This window comes from Rhinichthys klamathensis, unplaced genomic scaffold, assembly GCF_029890125.1.
Source record: "Rhinichthys klamathensis goyatoka isolate OS25496 unplaced genomic scaffold, OSU_Roscu_1.1 h1tg000254l_1, whole genome shotgun sequence".
Taxonomy (NCBI): Eukaryota; Metazoa; Chordata; class Actinopteri; order Cypriniformes; family Leuciscidae; genus Rhinichthys; species Rhinichthys klamathensis.
In genome coordinates, this window is record NW_026606776.1 from 3,714,707 (window position 1) to 3,731,582 (window position 16,876).

The 16,876-nt window shown below is 38.5% G+C and overlaps 1 protein-coding gene across 6 annotated transcripts in view; it reads right to left on the reverse strand.

Annotated features, from left to right (window-relative positions):
• pcnt (pericentrin) overlaps positions 1 to 16,876 on the reverse strand; it is a 62,959-nt gene that overhangs the window by 28,717 nt on the left and 17,366 nt on the right. For 5 of the 6 annotated variants that reach the window (XM_056267027.1, XM_056267026.1, XM_056267025.1 and 2 more), the window contains exons 16-27: positions 16,500 to 16,578; positions 16,010 to 16,226; positions 13,914 to 14,110; positions 13,250 to 13,683; positions 9,464 to 10,067; positions 9,106 to 9,381; positions 8,803 to 8,955; positions 6,309 to 6,455; positions 3,374 to 3,534; positions 3,043 to 3,224; positions 2,287 to 2,504; positions 8 to 170 (exon numbers count right to left, since the gene is read on the reverse strand). In XM_056267027.1, coding sequence (XP_056123002.1) covers positions 8 to 170; positions 2,287 to 2,504; positions 3,043 to 3,224; positions 3,374 to 3,534; positions 6,309 to 6,455; positions 8,803 to 8,955; positions 9,106 to 9,381; positions 9,464 to 10,067; positions 13,250 to 13,683; positions 13,914 to 14,110; positions 16,010 to 16,226; positions 16,500 to 16,578 — 2,831 coding nt within the window. Of the gene's footprint in view, positions 1 to 7; positions 171 to 2,286; positions 2,505 to 3,042; positions 3,225 to 3,373; positions 3,535 to 6,308; positions 6,456 to 8,802; positions 8,956 to 9,105; positions 9,382 to 9,463; positions 10,068 to 13,249; positions 13,684 to 13,907; positions 14,111 to 16,009; positions 16,227 to 16,499; positions 16,579 to 16,876 lie in introns of all 6 variants that reach the window. The other variant, XM_056267023.1, reaches the window with a different exon arrangement.

Here is a 16,876-nt window from a genome sequence, read left to right on the forward strand (position 1 = left end):
TCCTGACCTTCGGTCTTGTGCAGCTCCAATTGTAGTTGGCTCTTCAGACTGGCCTCATGATCCAGCTGCTCCAAGAGCTGAGAGTTTTGAAACAGCAAAGACGCTCCGGCCTCACCTCCGTCTCTGAATTGCTCATTTAGTACGGCCTGCAGACCACACATCTGCTCCAACTACAGCAGAAAAAAACAAAGAGAGATAAGACGGACATATGGGTTAATGGGAATATGGGGGTTCCTAAAAAGAACTTGTTCAAATCCATCACATTATCATATTACATTATGGTCTGAATCTCAAACACTACCGTTCGTTAGAGGCCAGTTTTTGTTTTTTCAAGGATTGATTATATTTTTTATTCAGCAAGGAAGGATGCATTAAATTCATCATAAGTGACAGCAGGGTTGTTACTGTAAACTAAAACTATTAAAGGGGTCATATAATGGTACATGCACTTTTTTAAGTTGATTGTACTGAAATGTGTGTTGGCAGTGCCTGTACACAACCATCATATAATGATAAAAATCCATCCAGTGGTTTTGTTTTAATCTCCTTATATGTTTTCCCCTGCCTCAAATCGAGCCGTTCGACCGTGTGACGTCACGACCGCGATTGTTGATTGATAGGCGCGTTTCAACACACACCCGCCCTCGCTCGTGAGAGCTGTCAATCATAGTCTGCGCGGCGCGGCGGACCGGACCGGCGCGGTCATTGTTGATATGCTGGAGCACTGTCTATGAGCAGAATGGCGTCTAAGCGATTGTGGTGTTCTGTTCTTGGGTGTAATAACGAACACAGCAGTCATTTTAATGTTCCTAAATCCGAACCGCTGAAGACGCAGTGGTTGAGTTTGTTTTCGAAGGGAATATTCCCCACGACCAACGTCAATGCTCTCATGTTTGCGCGAATCATTTCTCACCAGACTGCTTTATAAACGAGGATCAGTATAAAGCTGGTTTTGCTAAGCAGCTGCTCCTGAATAAAGAATCGGTACCAGATATTCGTGTTCCTGCTGAACCTCTAGAACAACTGAAGTGAGTGTAACGTTTTATTAAACTTTATATTAATATTTATATCTTTGCAAATCGCTTCACGATGAATGAGTCTAAGGTTTACACTCAGGGTACATTACTGCATGTTTTCTATGTACGACGTTCTCCATATAATTCATAATCCCACGTTTATAATGAACAACACGTTATGGTATTGTGTTACAAACGTGTACGCATAGAACAGAGAGGCGGAGTCAGCAAAGCTCATGATCATTTAAAGTCATATGCACTTAAACGGCGTGCTGAAAACAGAGCTGTTTTTGACCAGGTAAAATAAGTGTTTTCTTACAATACTAATGAGAATTTTTAATTAAAGTATATTACAAACTTTTAATTTAGACCCTAAAGAATCATATTAGCTTGTACAAAAATGGCATTATATGACCCCTTTAAAAACATTTGTAGTAAATAACTAAACTAAGTTTAGGCACTAAAATTACTAACTGGAAATAAATAAAAACTAAAACAAAAATAAATTAAACCTAAATAGTGCTATTAATGTTTATATTTTCAGATTTAATTACATTTTTAGTAATTCTTTAAAAAAAAACAAGTAATAACATATAAAAACTAAAATAACACCGTGATAGTAAAAACATTTATAATGTTACAAAAGTTTCTATTATCTCAAATAGATGCTGTTGTTGTTGTTTTTTGATTCCACAAAAATATTAAGCAGAACAACATTATAATAACAAGAAATGTTACTTCAGCACCAAATCAGCATATAAGAATGATTTCTAAAGGATCATGTGACACTGAAGCAATGGCTGCTGAAAATTCAGCTTTGCCATCACAGGAATAAATTTAAATATTAAAGTTGAAAACTGATATTTTAAATTGCAATAATTTTTCACTATTACTGGTTTTACTGTATTTTTTATCAAATAAAGCAACCTTTGTGAGCAAAATATACTTAAAAAAATAAACCAAAAAACATATACCAACCCCAAACTTTTGAACAGCAGCGTACTTAAGTATGAAAAGTACATACTAAGCTGGAAATAAGTTTATTTAAATTAAAAGCATGAGGAAATGATGCCTCAAAACTGATGACAACCCATTTTGTGCACATACATGTGCATAAATATAATGGATCACTAACTGTTCCTTCCTAGCATTGCACTTCCACATGCTTGTGGCCACCAATATTGGTTACTCTGTCTACACAATAAACAGTATGCAAATTCAGCAAAAGTCAGAAGTGGGTAGGACAGGGATGTGTCTCTAAGCACGGCACCTGCTGTGAGGACTCGGAAAGCAGCTCCAGTAGTTTATCCACAGCGGTGCGCAGACGTGTACAGGATCCCAGCATGAGTTCCTCTCCTTCTGCCTCCATCTCCCCCTCCGGCCCAGAGAACACACTCTCACACAGCCTCTGAGACAACTCCAACCCCTCATCCACAGCTGAAGACCACACACTACAATCAGCCTCCCCCTCTGTGCCAATCACCTCTCCTGAAAAAACAGAATGATAAAATATGTTAAAGTCAACAACAAATATTAAAAGATAATGGAACATTCAGATTATTAGCCAAAGGTTTTTCTTCCAAATATTTTTAATTAAGATTGTGCAAAAGAAATGCTAATTTTAGCATCTGTGTGTAAGCATGCAATTTTGTCTCATTTGTCATAAAATATTTATACATATTTTATACCGGTATGTATATTTTTTTATACATTTATTTTTAATAAATTTGTAAATTAATGTGTTTGAAAGACAAAAGCCAACCAAAGACAGGGTGATAATTCAATTAAAAATGTATGTGTTTGTCAGAAGTTTAGATATGATTAGATACGCAATGTTGAGAAAACGCTTCTTAAAGTGAAACCATTTCTGTAAATCCAGTGATCAAATGCTGTGGGTCAGTTTTCAGTGATGGGCACATGACTAGTGGCTGGTCTGTGTGTGCAATTCCACAAACCTGGAAACCCTTCTGAACTTATGTTTTAATAGTCATTAATCAATACAGATTTTTCATCCACAGAAACGTACCCGTTTCATGTGAATCACGGCTACTCCTAGCGGTCATTGAGCTGGGTGTTTTGTCTCCAGACTGACCACCTGATACACAAGCTCCTAACTTGCGGCTTATGTGCTCGTCCGTTGCCATAGTGATCCGAACCATCTCTATGAGCATCCGCTGTAGTTTGTCACGTGCTGTTTGCAGGTCTTGTCTGATAGGAACAAAAATAAATGTTTAAATGATCAGCTAAAAACAAGGTTGTTTTATTTATATATACATTTTTTTTTTTTTTTAGGATGCAAACTGTCGGTTAAAGCTTCCCCAAAATCCCTCTTTCTGCATCTCTGTGGGTCAGCTGACCTGTCCTGTGTGGCCGTGTTGAGGTCTGCTCTGAGCATGGCCAGTAGATTATCTCCTTCCTGGTTTTCCCGGTCTCTGCGTTGCAGGAGAGTCTCCAGCGTGTCCATCTCTGCCCGCTTGCCCTCTAGCTCCACCTGCAGCCCGCTCACTTCCGATTGCAGCTGAGAAAGAGGCAAGAGAGACGCCACAGACAGGAAAACAGTCATCACATAGGCAAGAAAGTGTTTGCCTGAGAGGTGTCGACGCAACTAACAAATGAGGAAGAGGTTAATGTCTAGAAGCATCATAAAATAAGCTTGCTGCCAAAGTAAATAGACAACGCCTGTCTGTGGATGCTCCCGTAGGTCTACATAATGTATTCTTCAGGCTCAAACAGGACAAGCTGTACAAAGCCAAAAAGAGGGGAAAACAGCCACAAAAGCAGACAAGAATGTAGCATGCATTTAAATAAGGCTCCTGTAAAAATGTGGCGTACTTCACCAGACAAAAGGCATGCAAATATGTAACCATAACAACAGAAAAAAACAACAACCACCAGCTCTACCAAAGCTTACTAGGCCCTTTGTTACCATTTCCACCAACCACTTCTTATGTAAAGATTAATATTATGTAACAGCATCCGAAACACCTGCTTAAAAAAGCAACTCAACTGATGAATATAAAGCCTGCATTCTGTAAAACCTCTCTTTGCAGGGCTTGACAATAAGAAGGGTTGGGTATCGTTTTTTTTCTTCTTTTTTCTCGATACTTTAATCTAAAAAGTATCGATACCAAATCGTTACTTTTAAAACGGTACGGGTGCCTAAACGGTGCCTGAACCGATACTTAAAAAAAAAGAGCCTCAAAACGATTGTTAATGACATTAAAGAACGTTTTTTTTTGTATTGAAAAAATATTAAATAAATTCTTAAAATTGAATATATTAATTTTGGAGTAAATATATAAATACAAGTAGTCTAAATACAAAACACAACAAGTTTACATAAATTCTAAATAAAACCTAAGCCACCTAACCCAAATACAGTAATGTAACCCTAAATAACACGACAGTACCAATAACAGCAATACCATTCTCGGTATGCTACAAACGAGCATTAAATTTCAGCCAATTTTTTCACATTTTTTTGCCTTCTCTGGCCAAATACCACACCACTCCTGACTTATTGTATGTCCTGCACAAGGTGAGCGTTATTTTAGAACGCATCACCATAAATGCGTTGACGCGAAACCCCTCATGGAAGAAGAACGCTGTCATGTTTACAACTGTGACAATAAGCGCTCATCAGGATCAACTGAATGCTGGATTTTCAAAAGTACGTGAGGTTCGCGGCTCTATTCTTGCAGTAAACTTGCACAACGTTCTTGAATGAATCATTTATTAGATGTACGCCGGTCTGTTATTGAATGGACATCGACTTTACATTTTCACACTAAACATGATGCGGAACAAATAACGAACTGTGATTGGTTGCATATGTCAGTCAGTCCTTGGTTGATATTTTTATTCTTAAATACATGCAAGTGAATGTTTTTTGTCATTTAAGAAACCTTTATAACGATCCTGATTCATGTCAGTTGATTTATAACACACAATGGGCACCATGTTAGTATGCACCGCAGTTCAGAGAATTGTAGAATAGTCAATTTTATAGTTACCTACACAATGTGCATCTAAACACATCATCAATTTATAATTGAAAGGATTGTTATTGCCGCTTCCATAGACATCAGTGTGTATTTTACAAACTATAAATGTTGTTTTGTTAGTAGGCCTACTTATGTGTATTTAAATGTCTGAAACCTAAAATAAAGCTTGTGCTTGAAAACACAGAATAGTTGTGATGACAGCGCTGAGCGAGTCTTTCTCTCTGACGCGAACGCAGATTTGAATTTAGAAGTTGATGATCACACGAGCTGAACACCAAGTCCACCAGTGTGAATTGTACGCGTCAAAGGGTTAACCAGCAATCACATGCGGTGATGATGTTTCTTACGTCCGTTTCGGAGAACCAGAGGACAGATATTTCAACCGACAGCTGAAGCATTTAAGTGACAACGAAATGAGACACCGAAATCTGCGTTTTGATTCAGTCCGGTTACTTAGGTACCGGTTCCATATCGGTGCCTGGTTTTGGTACCCAACCCTAGCAATAAGGACTGCCCGATGGATCGGGGTCAGCGTAAACTTTGCTCGGGAAAGTTCACGGAACGGTCACTTTAAGCCTTGCCAGTTTTAATATTCAAGCACAAGACGACACAAAAGAGAACTTAATTTGGTACTTGCGCGCTGTGTGAGAAGCTTTGTGTCCAGAAAGCCGCATGTATGTATATATTAGGGGTGGAATGGTACATGTATTCGCATTGAACCAAAACGGTACGGGCGTCACTCATTATTCAAACTGCAAAGTGTTTACTTATATTTGTGTACACTCGCAATAAAACACAACATTGTGCTTTTGTCACACTCTAAACTCTTGTCAAACTGTAACCTACAACTGTCACCCAATCAAAATCTCACACACACAGGTTTAAAAGCAAAACATATATTTATCCAACCCCATTTCAAAACAGTCTGTGGGTGCCATCTTGTTCTAGAAGCAGGTCAGATGAAAATAATGTGCGTGTTAAATTCAGCTCAAAATATCTGATATACTCTGACTGGATGGACTCAGTCTAGATTGTAAATCAGGGTAAAAATCTGTGCAAAATTTGTGTAGTGTATAAAAAAAAATGCCCAGCCTTTATATTCAAATTAAAGGAACATTGAAAAAATTGTAAATTCTTTTTGTTCAATATTTGAATTCTTTAATACTGATTGTTTACTTTAATATTTCAAATAACCACTGCTTCAAAGTTAAGTAAATATTAATGCTACACTGAGCTGACTGCTCATTTGCTGTAGCTGTGTGACGAGTTGACTGATTGGGTGTTGTACCTGTGACACTACAGTGTCCAGCTGCTGTAGTTGTGCAGTAAGTTGGCTCATCTTGTCACTGTAGGTGAGTTCAGTTTGCTCATGTTGCTGTCTTAAAGCCCTTTCCAGCTCCTCAAGAGAAACAGCCTTTTCCTGGTCACTCTCCTCCTGAAACACACACATACACGTCATGGTCAACACTGCAGAAACAGGTAGAAAAACAATGACTGACATTTCACTCTCAGCCTCACACTCTCCCCTCAAACAAACAAAAGCCAAATTATCTGAATGTAATGGATCAAAATTTACCCAGTGATCTCTATAAAGAACAAAAATAAAATGACCATTAACACAAAAAAAAGCCCCACACAAACCTCACATCCTCATTCAGTCAGCCATCACTCACGTGTCCCTACACTTCCTCCCATCTGTAGGATTAATGTTGTCAGAGGACCTCTCTAATGCTCCAAAGGGAAAGAGGCCAACTGACAAACCAGCCAGTGTAAAATGTCAGAAAGTCCCCATGCAGAGAGATTTGAGCAAGAGAACAGGTCAAATGCAAAAGTCTGACAGGGTCCGATGCAGAGAAAAGGTTTACTGTGAATGATGGAAGCTATAATGTACAGTACACGGTGGGGATTAGTATTAATTTGAGCTTAGAGTGGACCGTCCCCCAACTCCAGATGTTATCTCCCTCCCCCAATAAGCTCAGCTATTGTTTATAACTGTGTTTGTGAGGGTAGCATTAGCAAATACACGTTCTCATACTGAACAACACACAGCAATTATGACAAGAACAAGTTGGAAAAATGTTGAAAAATTATAAAAAGCTAGTTTTTTCTTGTCCGAGTCACAATTAATATGAAGAATAAATACTGATTTAATAAGTTGCAGTGAGAAGCAGGCTTGTAAGTAAAATGAGCCATACTCTTTCTTAGCCCTAATTTTGAGCCAATGTTTACAGTTACTGCCTATTAAAGTTTTTAAGTGTAGCTACTCCGTAGCTTACTGTTTCTCATGAATATTACCTAAAACCCAAATTACTAATTTTGCATTTATGACATTTAAAGGCCTCAATAGAACGAAATTAATACGTACCAAGTTTCCCCTTTTGTTTTATTCCAAGATTGGTTATTAAACAATGTTGATTCTAAACTTGCCCGGATTTATGCCTATTTAATACAGGGATATTATGAAACACACACGAAAAAAATCATGTTAAACTTATTTCAGCTAGTTTCTCATTTTCATTTAGTTTAGTAATTTACTAAATAAAAATTAAAACAGAAAATATAATCATTCATGACATCTAATTCAAAATATTAAAATAAACTACAATGGTATCTCAATGATACTAAAATAACACTTTAAAAATTCAGGCTGGGCCAAGCTGAATATTAAATCAATCAAACTTAATATAGTCCATACAGAACAAACCCATACAAATCACAAAATAAGTAATGCATCTCATATTATTTTAATTAAACAGGCTGAGGCATACATTCAAAAGCAAAGTTTAAAATACTCTAGGCATATTTTTTCAAATCAATATACATATTGAACTGAACATATGTACTGAAATTGATTTATGTACTAATATAATACATCCAAATTAGAGGTCGATCGATACTGGATTTTGCTACAATGCGTTTGAAGAGTCATGAAACCCTAAAACACATTTTTAAGATCTTTTGATTATTTTAAAAGATATGTACAGGTTGCACATTAATTAAAACAACTATAGTACTCATTACGTTTATTATTAAGGAAAAAAAGTTTATTTTTTTGTTTTTTTTGGAGCCACTTCATTCTCCCGGTTTAAAAAGCAAAGTTTAACCAACTGGAGGTATATGTGTTAAATCGGAGTGGTGATTGGCTGCCGTGGCTGGAGTGTACGGGTCTGTCATCAGTTTAGTTTCTAAACCTTTCTCCACATTATACATGAGAATAAACTCTTTTAATCCAATCACTGCGCTGTATTAACCATTAGATCGCAGTACAGCGGAGACCTGACATTAGTTCACGCCAACAATCTCCGAAACTGGTTATCTCCAAGCAAATAAGAGTTAAATGTACACCTCCCCATTTTGCTCGAATTTGCCCACTCTCTTCTCGCAAGCGACTCACCCTCCCCGACTCGATCTCTGGTGAAGCGTATACTGTGACATACGGAAAAAACGCAACAGTGAAGTTGCGAACTGGGTACTTCCAAAGACTTGATGCTACACAGCCTTAAAAGCATATCTTTTTCGATCAGATTTAAGACCTCATTCTAAATTGAATGCCTAGCAGAAAAAATACAAATATTTGAGAATTTTTAATGGGCTTAAAATCAGGAGATTCTAATTTAAGACTTTTGAATGCCCTGTGGGAACTCTATTGGTTGTTGTATAGTACATAAAAAAACTCTACCATTGTTTTTGGTGCAAGAAACCATGACCAATAAACATGCACTTTATCGGGAAATAGTAGCGTAGGATATGACTACTCTAAAACTAACACCTTCTCCTCTCACCTTTAACTGTGCAATTCTCTGCTGCAGCTGCTCCCCAGACTTGCATTTGAGAAGTTCTGCCTCTTCCAGGAAGTGGAGGCGTTGCCTTGATGCTTCTTCCTCTAATTCCCTACGCAGAGTCACCAACTCCCTGGCTGACACTACCCTTAACTCCTGAGCAACAAAGAGGACGAGAGGAGAGTTAAGGTAAGAAGCTCTTATCTTCTTACAGTTCAAAACAAGACCCAACCATGCTAAATCCATGCTAAAGGCTGAACACATCTAAACGAAATGACATACTCTTGTCTTCCCGAACACACTCACCTGTAGCTGTTGCTGATGTTGAGTGGTCAGCTCATTCAGTTGTTGCTGATGTTGAGTGGCCAGCTCATCCAGTTGTTGCTGATGTTGAGTGGCCAGCTCATCCAGTTGTTGCTCATGTTGCTTTTTCTCTGCAGTGGCAATATCAGTGATCTCCAGAAGGGCGGCGCTATGCTGCTTCTCTAAAGCAACTACTTGCTGCTGAAGAGCTTCCAGAGAAGATAGATGCTCATCATCCAGAGCAGCCCTCTGAGAGGAGACCGCTTCAGACATCTCCGCCTGCATAAGCAAGTTAACACACTTGATGTTGCCCCTGCAAAAACTATACATGGCAAATTAACTAAACCATTACAGTGCTCACCTGATGGGCTTGATGCAATTCTCTTGCCATGGCACTGAACTTATCCATATGGACGTTAGCAACCTCCCTCCTGTGGTCCTCTCTGATGGTTTGCTCCTTTTTTCTCACCCTCTCAATCTCTCGAGTATAGTGTTCTTGAAGGTCACGCAGTTCTCTATCCTTCTCATCCCGTACTGCCTGAATTTCATTCAAGTATGTGCTCTCCAATGTATCCATGTTTGCCATCAGCCTCTCCTCAAGCTCCTCCCTCTCCTGTTTGTGTCGTGCCTGAAGCTCCGCCTCTTGAGCTTCAAGCTGTGCCAGGTTGGTCTCCTGAAGGACGGCCTCTAATTTGTCGAGCTCCGCCTTGTGTTTATTTGTAAGTTCCATCTCCAAGGTCTCTAAGGCTGTCTTGCGATTGGTCGTCAGGGACTCCAGTTCCTCCCGGTGGTGTATTTTGAGATCCTGACACTCCTTTTCAAGATCCTGTAATTGTGCAGCTCGCTGGTCCAGGAGTGTTTTCTGGGCCTGCAGCTCCATGGCATGCTGTTCTCTCTGTTGACCCAGGGCAGCATCTCTTTGAAGGGTCAACTTCTCTTCCAGTTGTTTCTGCTCTTCTTGATGCCTACATGTATGACATACAGATAATATTGATGATCACATTTACTACATCCAGAAACATTAACCATTTGTTGTACATTGTTCTGTTATAATACAAAATATTTAATTTTGTTACTTTTATTGCAAAAGAAAAAGTTAGTAGTAAGTTTAGTAAGAGTTACTTAGAGGGGGGTTGTCCTAAAGCTGCACAATTAATCAAAATAAAAAGGATACCACAAACACGATGGCACCATGTTTTTACATGCGAGCAGCTCACGATCCAGTGCTTTCAGTGTCTCAGAGCAGCTCGGTTCACAGTAAATCCTGTTCCACACAAAATCCATCTGGAGTTTAGGTTGCTTATAACATGCCTTTGGGAATGCAATATGTAGCATCTTCTCATACTTGTAAATGAGAACAGCTTCTCAAAAGGAAGGGACCATGTGGTTTTCCGACATTTAATTAAGTTAAATATTAGCATTGCAATTTTATTGTACAGTAAAACATAGTAATATTTATTATTTTGTTTAATATTTTTGTTATAATAATCAAATTGTGCAGCCCTACAAACAAAAGCACAGCAAACCTGGACACGAATAAACAAACAAATAAATAAAAGTTTAAATTACAATGCTACAAATAAATATTTACTTATTCTCAATTATTTCCCCCCATATCGTGCACCCCTAGGTCATAAAAAAAAAAACAATACTAAAGAGTACAGATATTAGTAATAGGACCTGAGGTTTCATTTTTAAGCGGCTCTGAGGCCTGTTGCATGAAGCCAATTTAACCAACTCCGAGTTTCAGAGAAGGTATGGAGTTGACGAATCCATATAAATCCAACGGGCTCACAACACCCGGTTTAAACGTTCTGTCTCAACTCAGGTTTAATCCAGACAGAGTTTGAGATTAACTCTGAAGCGTGTGCACCTGAAAGTGCGTCACATGCAGCGAATAGCCAATCACACGGAACATGGAGAGCGTCAGTTTGATTCAGTTCTCGCGAGAGCTGCGCAATTTACTTGTCTGCTGAAGATCAATATGAAAAACATACCGTATCATGAAATTAAAAGCATTTAAATGGCAGGAATAAACACTGCGGCTGCAGCAAAAGTTTGAGCGAAAACATTTTTTTTTACTATATCAATACATTCAAACAAATAGGCCTAATAATTTATATAGTTTCACAAAGAGCTCAAAAGGAATACACGCAAGCTTAATCTGTTTTAAACACTAGGGTAGCCAGAAAAGAGTCTCTGGGTGTGCATAAGAAAAACTGGGTGTGCCACATTTATTGTCAGATTAATGTGCAATAAACCCAGACTTTGCCTATCTCTAACTTTACAGAATAGAATGGGCTGATGTGTAAAACTATAGGCTACTCAGCGCCAAATAACCATAATACTATATAAAATATAACTCAGGGCTCGACATAAAGCCTCTTCATGTGCTTGTCCTTCGAACAAGTAAATCTGTCACTTGTCCAAGTAAAAAAATTACTAAAAATGCAATAATAAAGCAATATTCTCATCAGTGTTGAGTCAACTTTGACATATTTAAATCTGCATATTTATGATATTTTAACTTTTATAAAGAGCATTTTTCCTTAATCGTTTTAAATATAGCCTATGCTTCATCTTTCATTTTAAATTCTTAAATTTGATCAATAAATTAAATTAAAATAATAAGACACTGGCTGCTACCAATCAAATTAAATAATTTACAGTGAAAAATTACAATGGCATTAAATAATGTTATGAGATTGTTTTAAATGTTTTTTGAATATACAAATATGAAATATTGGAAAGAATGATACTTTTAAACACAAAACTAAACCACCAATAGGTGGCGGCAGATCGCCGTCTTACTGAGTGAGTCGTTGAGCCATTTATTCAAACGATTCTTTCAAAACGCTGAATTGTTTAAGAATGAGGCATTTGTTTAATGGGCCATTGAATCTTTGACTCAACCGATTCATTCAAAACGCTGAATCATGATTCAGTAATGCGGTTATGTGTTCTGGTGAGATGTGCTGTGGTTCTGCTGTGATCTTTGTTTGGAACTATTTTCGCTGCTCAAATACAACAAAAAACAGTCAATATTTTGTCTAAAATGTAAGTGACTTAATATTAATTTGTTTATTAAACTGTCATATCATATGAAATCAGTGGTACATTTTCAATCGTGATGGTATTGCACTTGTGGTTGTGTGATGTTGCTTAACTGTATCATATCATATGTTATAAATATAAGAACTCCACATGAATTTTTACCGCTGTGCATGTTCATTAAGTTTCTTTGTGTGATCTGGGCTCATTTGTTTCCATTTCTCATGAGGCACGAGCCTCAACAGCGCAACCGTGTTACCGTAAGACAGTCAGAGGCTGTTTGCGGATTGGTTAGCAGTCCAAATGTCGGCAGATTTTTTTTAACGATAACAATTAAAACATTTAATTACATTTTAAATTAACAAATTGTAAGTAAATAACAATAGGTCAAGTTTAGATTTTTTTTTTTTTATATCAAGACTTAAAAAATTATTCTGGACTATTTTTAGGTGTGCCAGCTGCCACTGTGGGTGGCACCGGCACACCCTGGCACACCCGTGGCTACGCCAGTGGTTTTAAAGCTTTATATATTAAAGCATATTATATTTATTTTAATTTAAAAGCAAAGTTTAATATTGTCAATTAATTTAATCATTATATGAATTAGAACTCATATAATATAAATAATTAGCAGCAAAAGATTAGCAATTTAGTCTAAAATATTTTCACTATAAACTGCTTTAATTTGGAGTGAGAGATACAGGAGGAGTGGCTTTATTGCATCTTTACTCTCAGCTGATTGGTCGAGTTTTGGTCTGCAATAACCCAGAATTCAACCTGCTCCGGACCAGGTTGTAAGTTGCCATAGCAATGGAACCCACTAAAAACTAATGGCACCTTCTTTTTCACCTTCGGTTTTCGGCCTTGGTTTCCTCTTTTTCGGTTTTCGGCCAAGAATTTTCATTTCGGTGCATCCCTAATAGCAATGGAACCCACTAAAAACTAATGGCACCTTCTTGAGCCCGAAAAACCAGAGTTTGCTTGAACATACCAGAGTAGAAACTGAAACTGGCTTTGTAAGACAGGCCACAAGAAATACTGAATTTGCCAATAGTATTAAAATTGTATGCCGTTTCAGTGTAATGCAGTCTCTGACCTGCAGAGGGCGTCCTGTAGCTTGCTCTCCATCTGATCTTGAAGTAGAGCGTTCAGCTCTTTCACCTCTGCTGCCATAGTACTCCTTGCAGTGCACATCTCTCGGTCATACTGAGCCTGAAGTTTCTGCTTCAACGCCACCACCTGAGGGCTCTCTTCACACTCCAGACTCTTCTGCAGTGCTTGAAGGCTCTGCCTTTCCACATCCAGGAGCTTTTGGACCTCCAGAAGCCTCTGCTCAAACTCCTCTTTCTCTTCCAGGGCAGATCTCTGAAGCTGCTCTCTCTGGGAAGCCAAGCGCTCCTCAGCCTGCAATTGGAGTTGCTCCCTCAGTCGGGCCTGCTCTTCAGTCAACTCCTCACTCGCACGATTCCTCTCTGCCTTCTGTGCCTCCTCAAGGCGCACCCTCAAATCTTCGGCAACATCCTTCTGATGCTTTAAAAGGAAGAGAACACAGCGCTCAATAAAAAGAACCATATTCATAAAGACACCATTGATTACGGCATTACAGTATTGCTAAAGGGTCTATAATAATCAGCATCTGTCTACAGCATGACCACTATTTCGACGCCTTATGACAGTGCTTGGTTCCAGCCTATGGCTACAATCTTCACCAAAGCCCTTTTGTCTTAAGTATGAAGGCCTGGTCTTATGCGCACTCTTACCGTCTCCATCTGTCTGAGCTGCTCACGGTGTTGCTCCGCCACTTTCTCCAGTTCCCCTGAGTGCATTAGGGAGAGCTGAGATAGCTGGGTTTCCAGCTGGGTCACCTTGGCCTGGTGCTGCCGAGTCCTCTCCTTCACCTCAGCTTCCACCTGCCTCGCTAGATCTTGTGCTGACTGTAACCGCAACTTGTTTATTTCTTATGAGAAAGAGAGAAAAAAAATTTAAAACATTGTTTTTGAAGTCTCTTGTGATCACAATAAAAAAATACAGTGAAAACAGTAATATTGTGAAATATTACAAATATTAAAATAATAATTTTCTCCTTTATTTTACAAAATGTTAATTATTCCTGTGATGTCAAAGCTGAATTTCCAGCATCATTAGCATTGTTGTGCTCCTTAATATTTCTGTGGAAGTTACAATAGTTTTTCTTTAGGATTCTTTCATAAATAAAATAAAACCAACGCAATTTTTTGGACTTTCTATTTATTTTAAATAGAAATCTTTGTAACATTATAAATGTCTTTACTGTCACTTTTGATCCTTGCTAAAAAAATAAATAATTTTTTTACTTAAAAAAAGAAGAAAAGAAATTCATGCTTTTTTTAGCAAGGATATATATTTTAGCATATATATATATATATATATATATATATATATATATATATATACACTCACCGGCCACTTTATTAGCTACACCTGTCCAACTGCTCGTTAACACTTAATTTCTAAGCAGCCAATCACATGGCGGCAACTCAGTGCATTTAGGCATGTAGACATGGTCAAGACAATCTCCTGCAGTTCAAACCGAGCATCAGTATGGGGAAGAAAGTTGATTTGAGTGACTTTGAACGTGGCATGATTGTTGGTGCCAGAAGGGCTGGTCTGAGTATTTCAGAAACTGCTAATCTACTGGGATTTTCACGCACAACCATCTCTAGGGTTTACAGAGAATGGTCCGAAAAAGAAAAAACATCCAGTGAACGGCAGTTCTGTGGGCGGAAATGCCTTGTTGATGCCAGAGGTCAGAGGAGAATGGCCAGACTGGTTCGAGCTGATAGAAGGGGAACAGTGACTGAAATAACCACTCGTTACAACCGAGGTATGCAGCAAAGCATTTGTGAAGCCACAACACGCACAACCTTGAGGCGGATGGGCTACAACAGCAGAAGACTCCACCGGGTACCACTCATCTCCACTACAAATAGGAAAAAGAGGCTACAATTTGCAAGAGCTCACCAAAATTGAACAGTTGAAGACTGGAAAAATGTTGCCTGGTCTGATGAGTCTCGATTTCTGTTGAGACATTCAGATGTTAGAGTCAGAATTTGGCGTAAACAGAATGAGAACATGGAACCATCATGCCTTGTTACCACTGTGCAGGCTGGTGGTGGTGGTGTAATGGTGTGGGGGATGTTTTCCTGGCACACTTTAGGCCCCTTAGTGCCAATTGGGCATCGTTTAAATGCCACGGCCTACCTGAGCATTGTTTCTGACCATGTCCATCCCTTTATGGCCACCATGTACCCATCCTCTGATGGCTACTTCCACCATGTCACAAAGCTCTAATCATTTCAAATTGGTTTCTTGAACTTGACAATGAGTTCACTGTACTAAAATGGCCTCCACAGTCACCAGATCTCAACCCAATAGAGCATCTTTGGGATGTGGTGGAACGGGAGATTCGCATCATGGATGTGCAGCCGACAAATCTGCGGCAACTGTGTGATGCCATCATGTCAATATGGACCAAACTCCCTGAGGAATGCTTCCAGCACCTTGTTGAATCTATGCCACGAAGAATTGAGGCAGTTCTGAAGGCAAAAGGGGGTCCAACCCGTTACTAGCATGGGGTACCTAATAAAGTGGCCGGTGAGTGTATATATATAATATATATTTGTACTGACCCCAAACTTTTCAACACTAGTGTATTTTCTGAAGAAACCATGAATGGTGTTTCCATTTAAAAGTTGCTTCCACAATGCTAGGGTGTTTTCTTAAGTGTGCAAGTGCGGTTGCTGAGGTGTTCTGAGTGGTTGCCAGGGTTTCCTTCCAAAAGGACAAACACTTTGGAACACACTGAACAAAGCTTCACCTTTGATATGGTTGTCTGAGAGTTTGGCACGGAGCTGCTCTAGTTCATGGGCGTGTTTTGTGTTGAGCTGATCGATGTCTTTGTAGTATCGATCAGTGAGCTCAGTGCGAGCCTGGAGTAGATCTTCTTTATAAACCAGAGTCATTCTGGACCGCAGTTGATCCAATTCCTGCTGGTGTCTCTCCTCTAACTGCATCCGAAGGGAGTCCAGCTCCTCCTGTAAAAAAAACAACAACAGATAAATACTCACAAAGAACAGGGACTTGCGCATAAGCACATTTATTTGTCCCCAACTTATTCTATTACTAATAAATTGGTCAATGGTAGTGAATTAAAATGGAGCTAGTTTCTGCATTTTGATGAAAGATTAGAAAGAATTTTTCTTAAAAATAATGTGAATATGCACAACACAAACAGAAAGTAAATCAAGGTTAAATTTGATTTCAAGTTTATAATCACTAAAACTCAAACAAAACCAACTACAACACACCTTCTGTTTCTCCAGTTGTCTTGTGATCTCCGCCATAGCTTCACTCCTGTCATCTTCACTCTTGCCTTCTGAGAGAAAACTACAAAACACAACATATTTTGTCACCCTGTGTTATGTCCTTTCATGTTTCATTATTTTGTATATAAAATGTTGTTGTTGTGAGTGTATGTGCGTATACACGATTTGTTTTCTTGTTCTGCAAGAATTAGTGCATCAAATGTTGCATTATATCCAACTATATTATATTCAAATAATAGAGGTTTAAATTAAATTCACTCATTCTCTACATAAAAGCCTAAATTCAATCAGTTCATCATATAAAGTGACAGTCTCTTAAAAAAAGTGGACTAAAGCGCTCAATTCATATGGATTAGTTT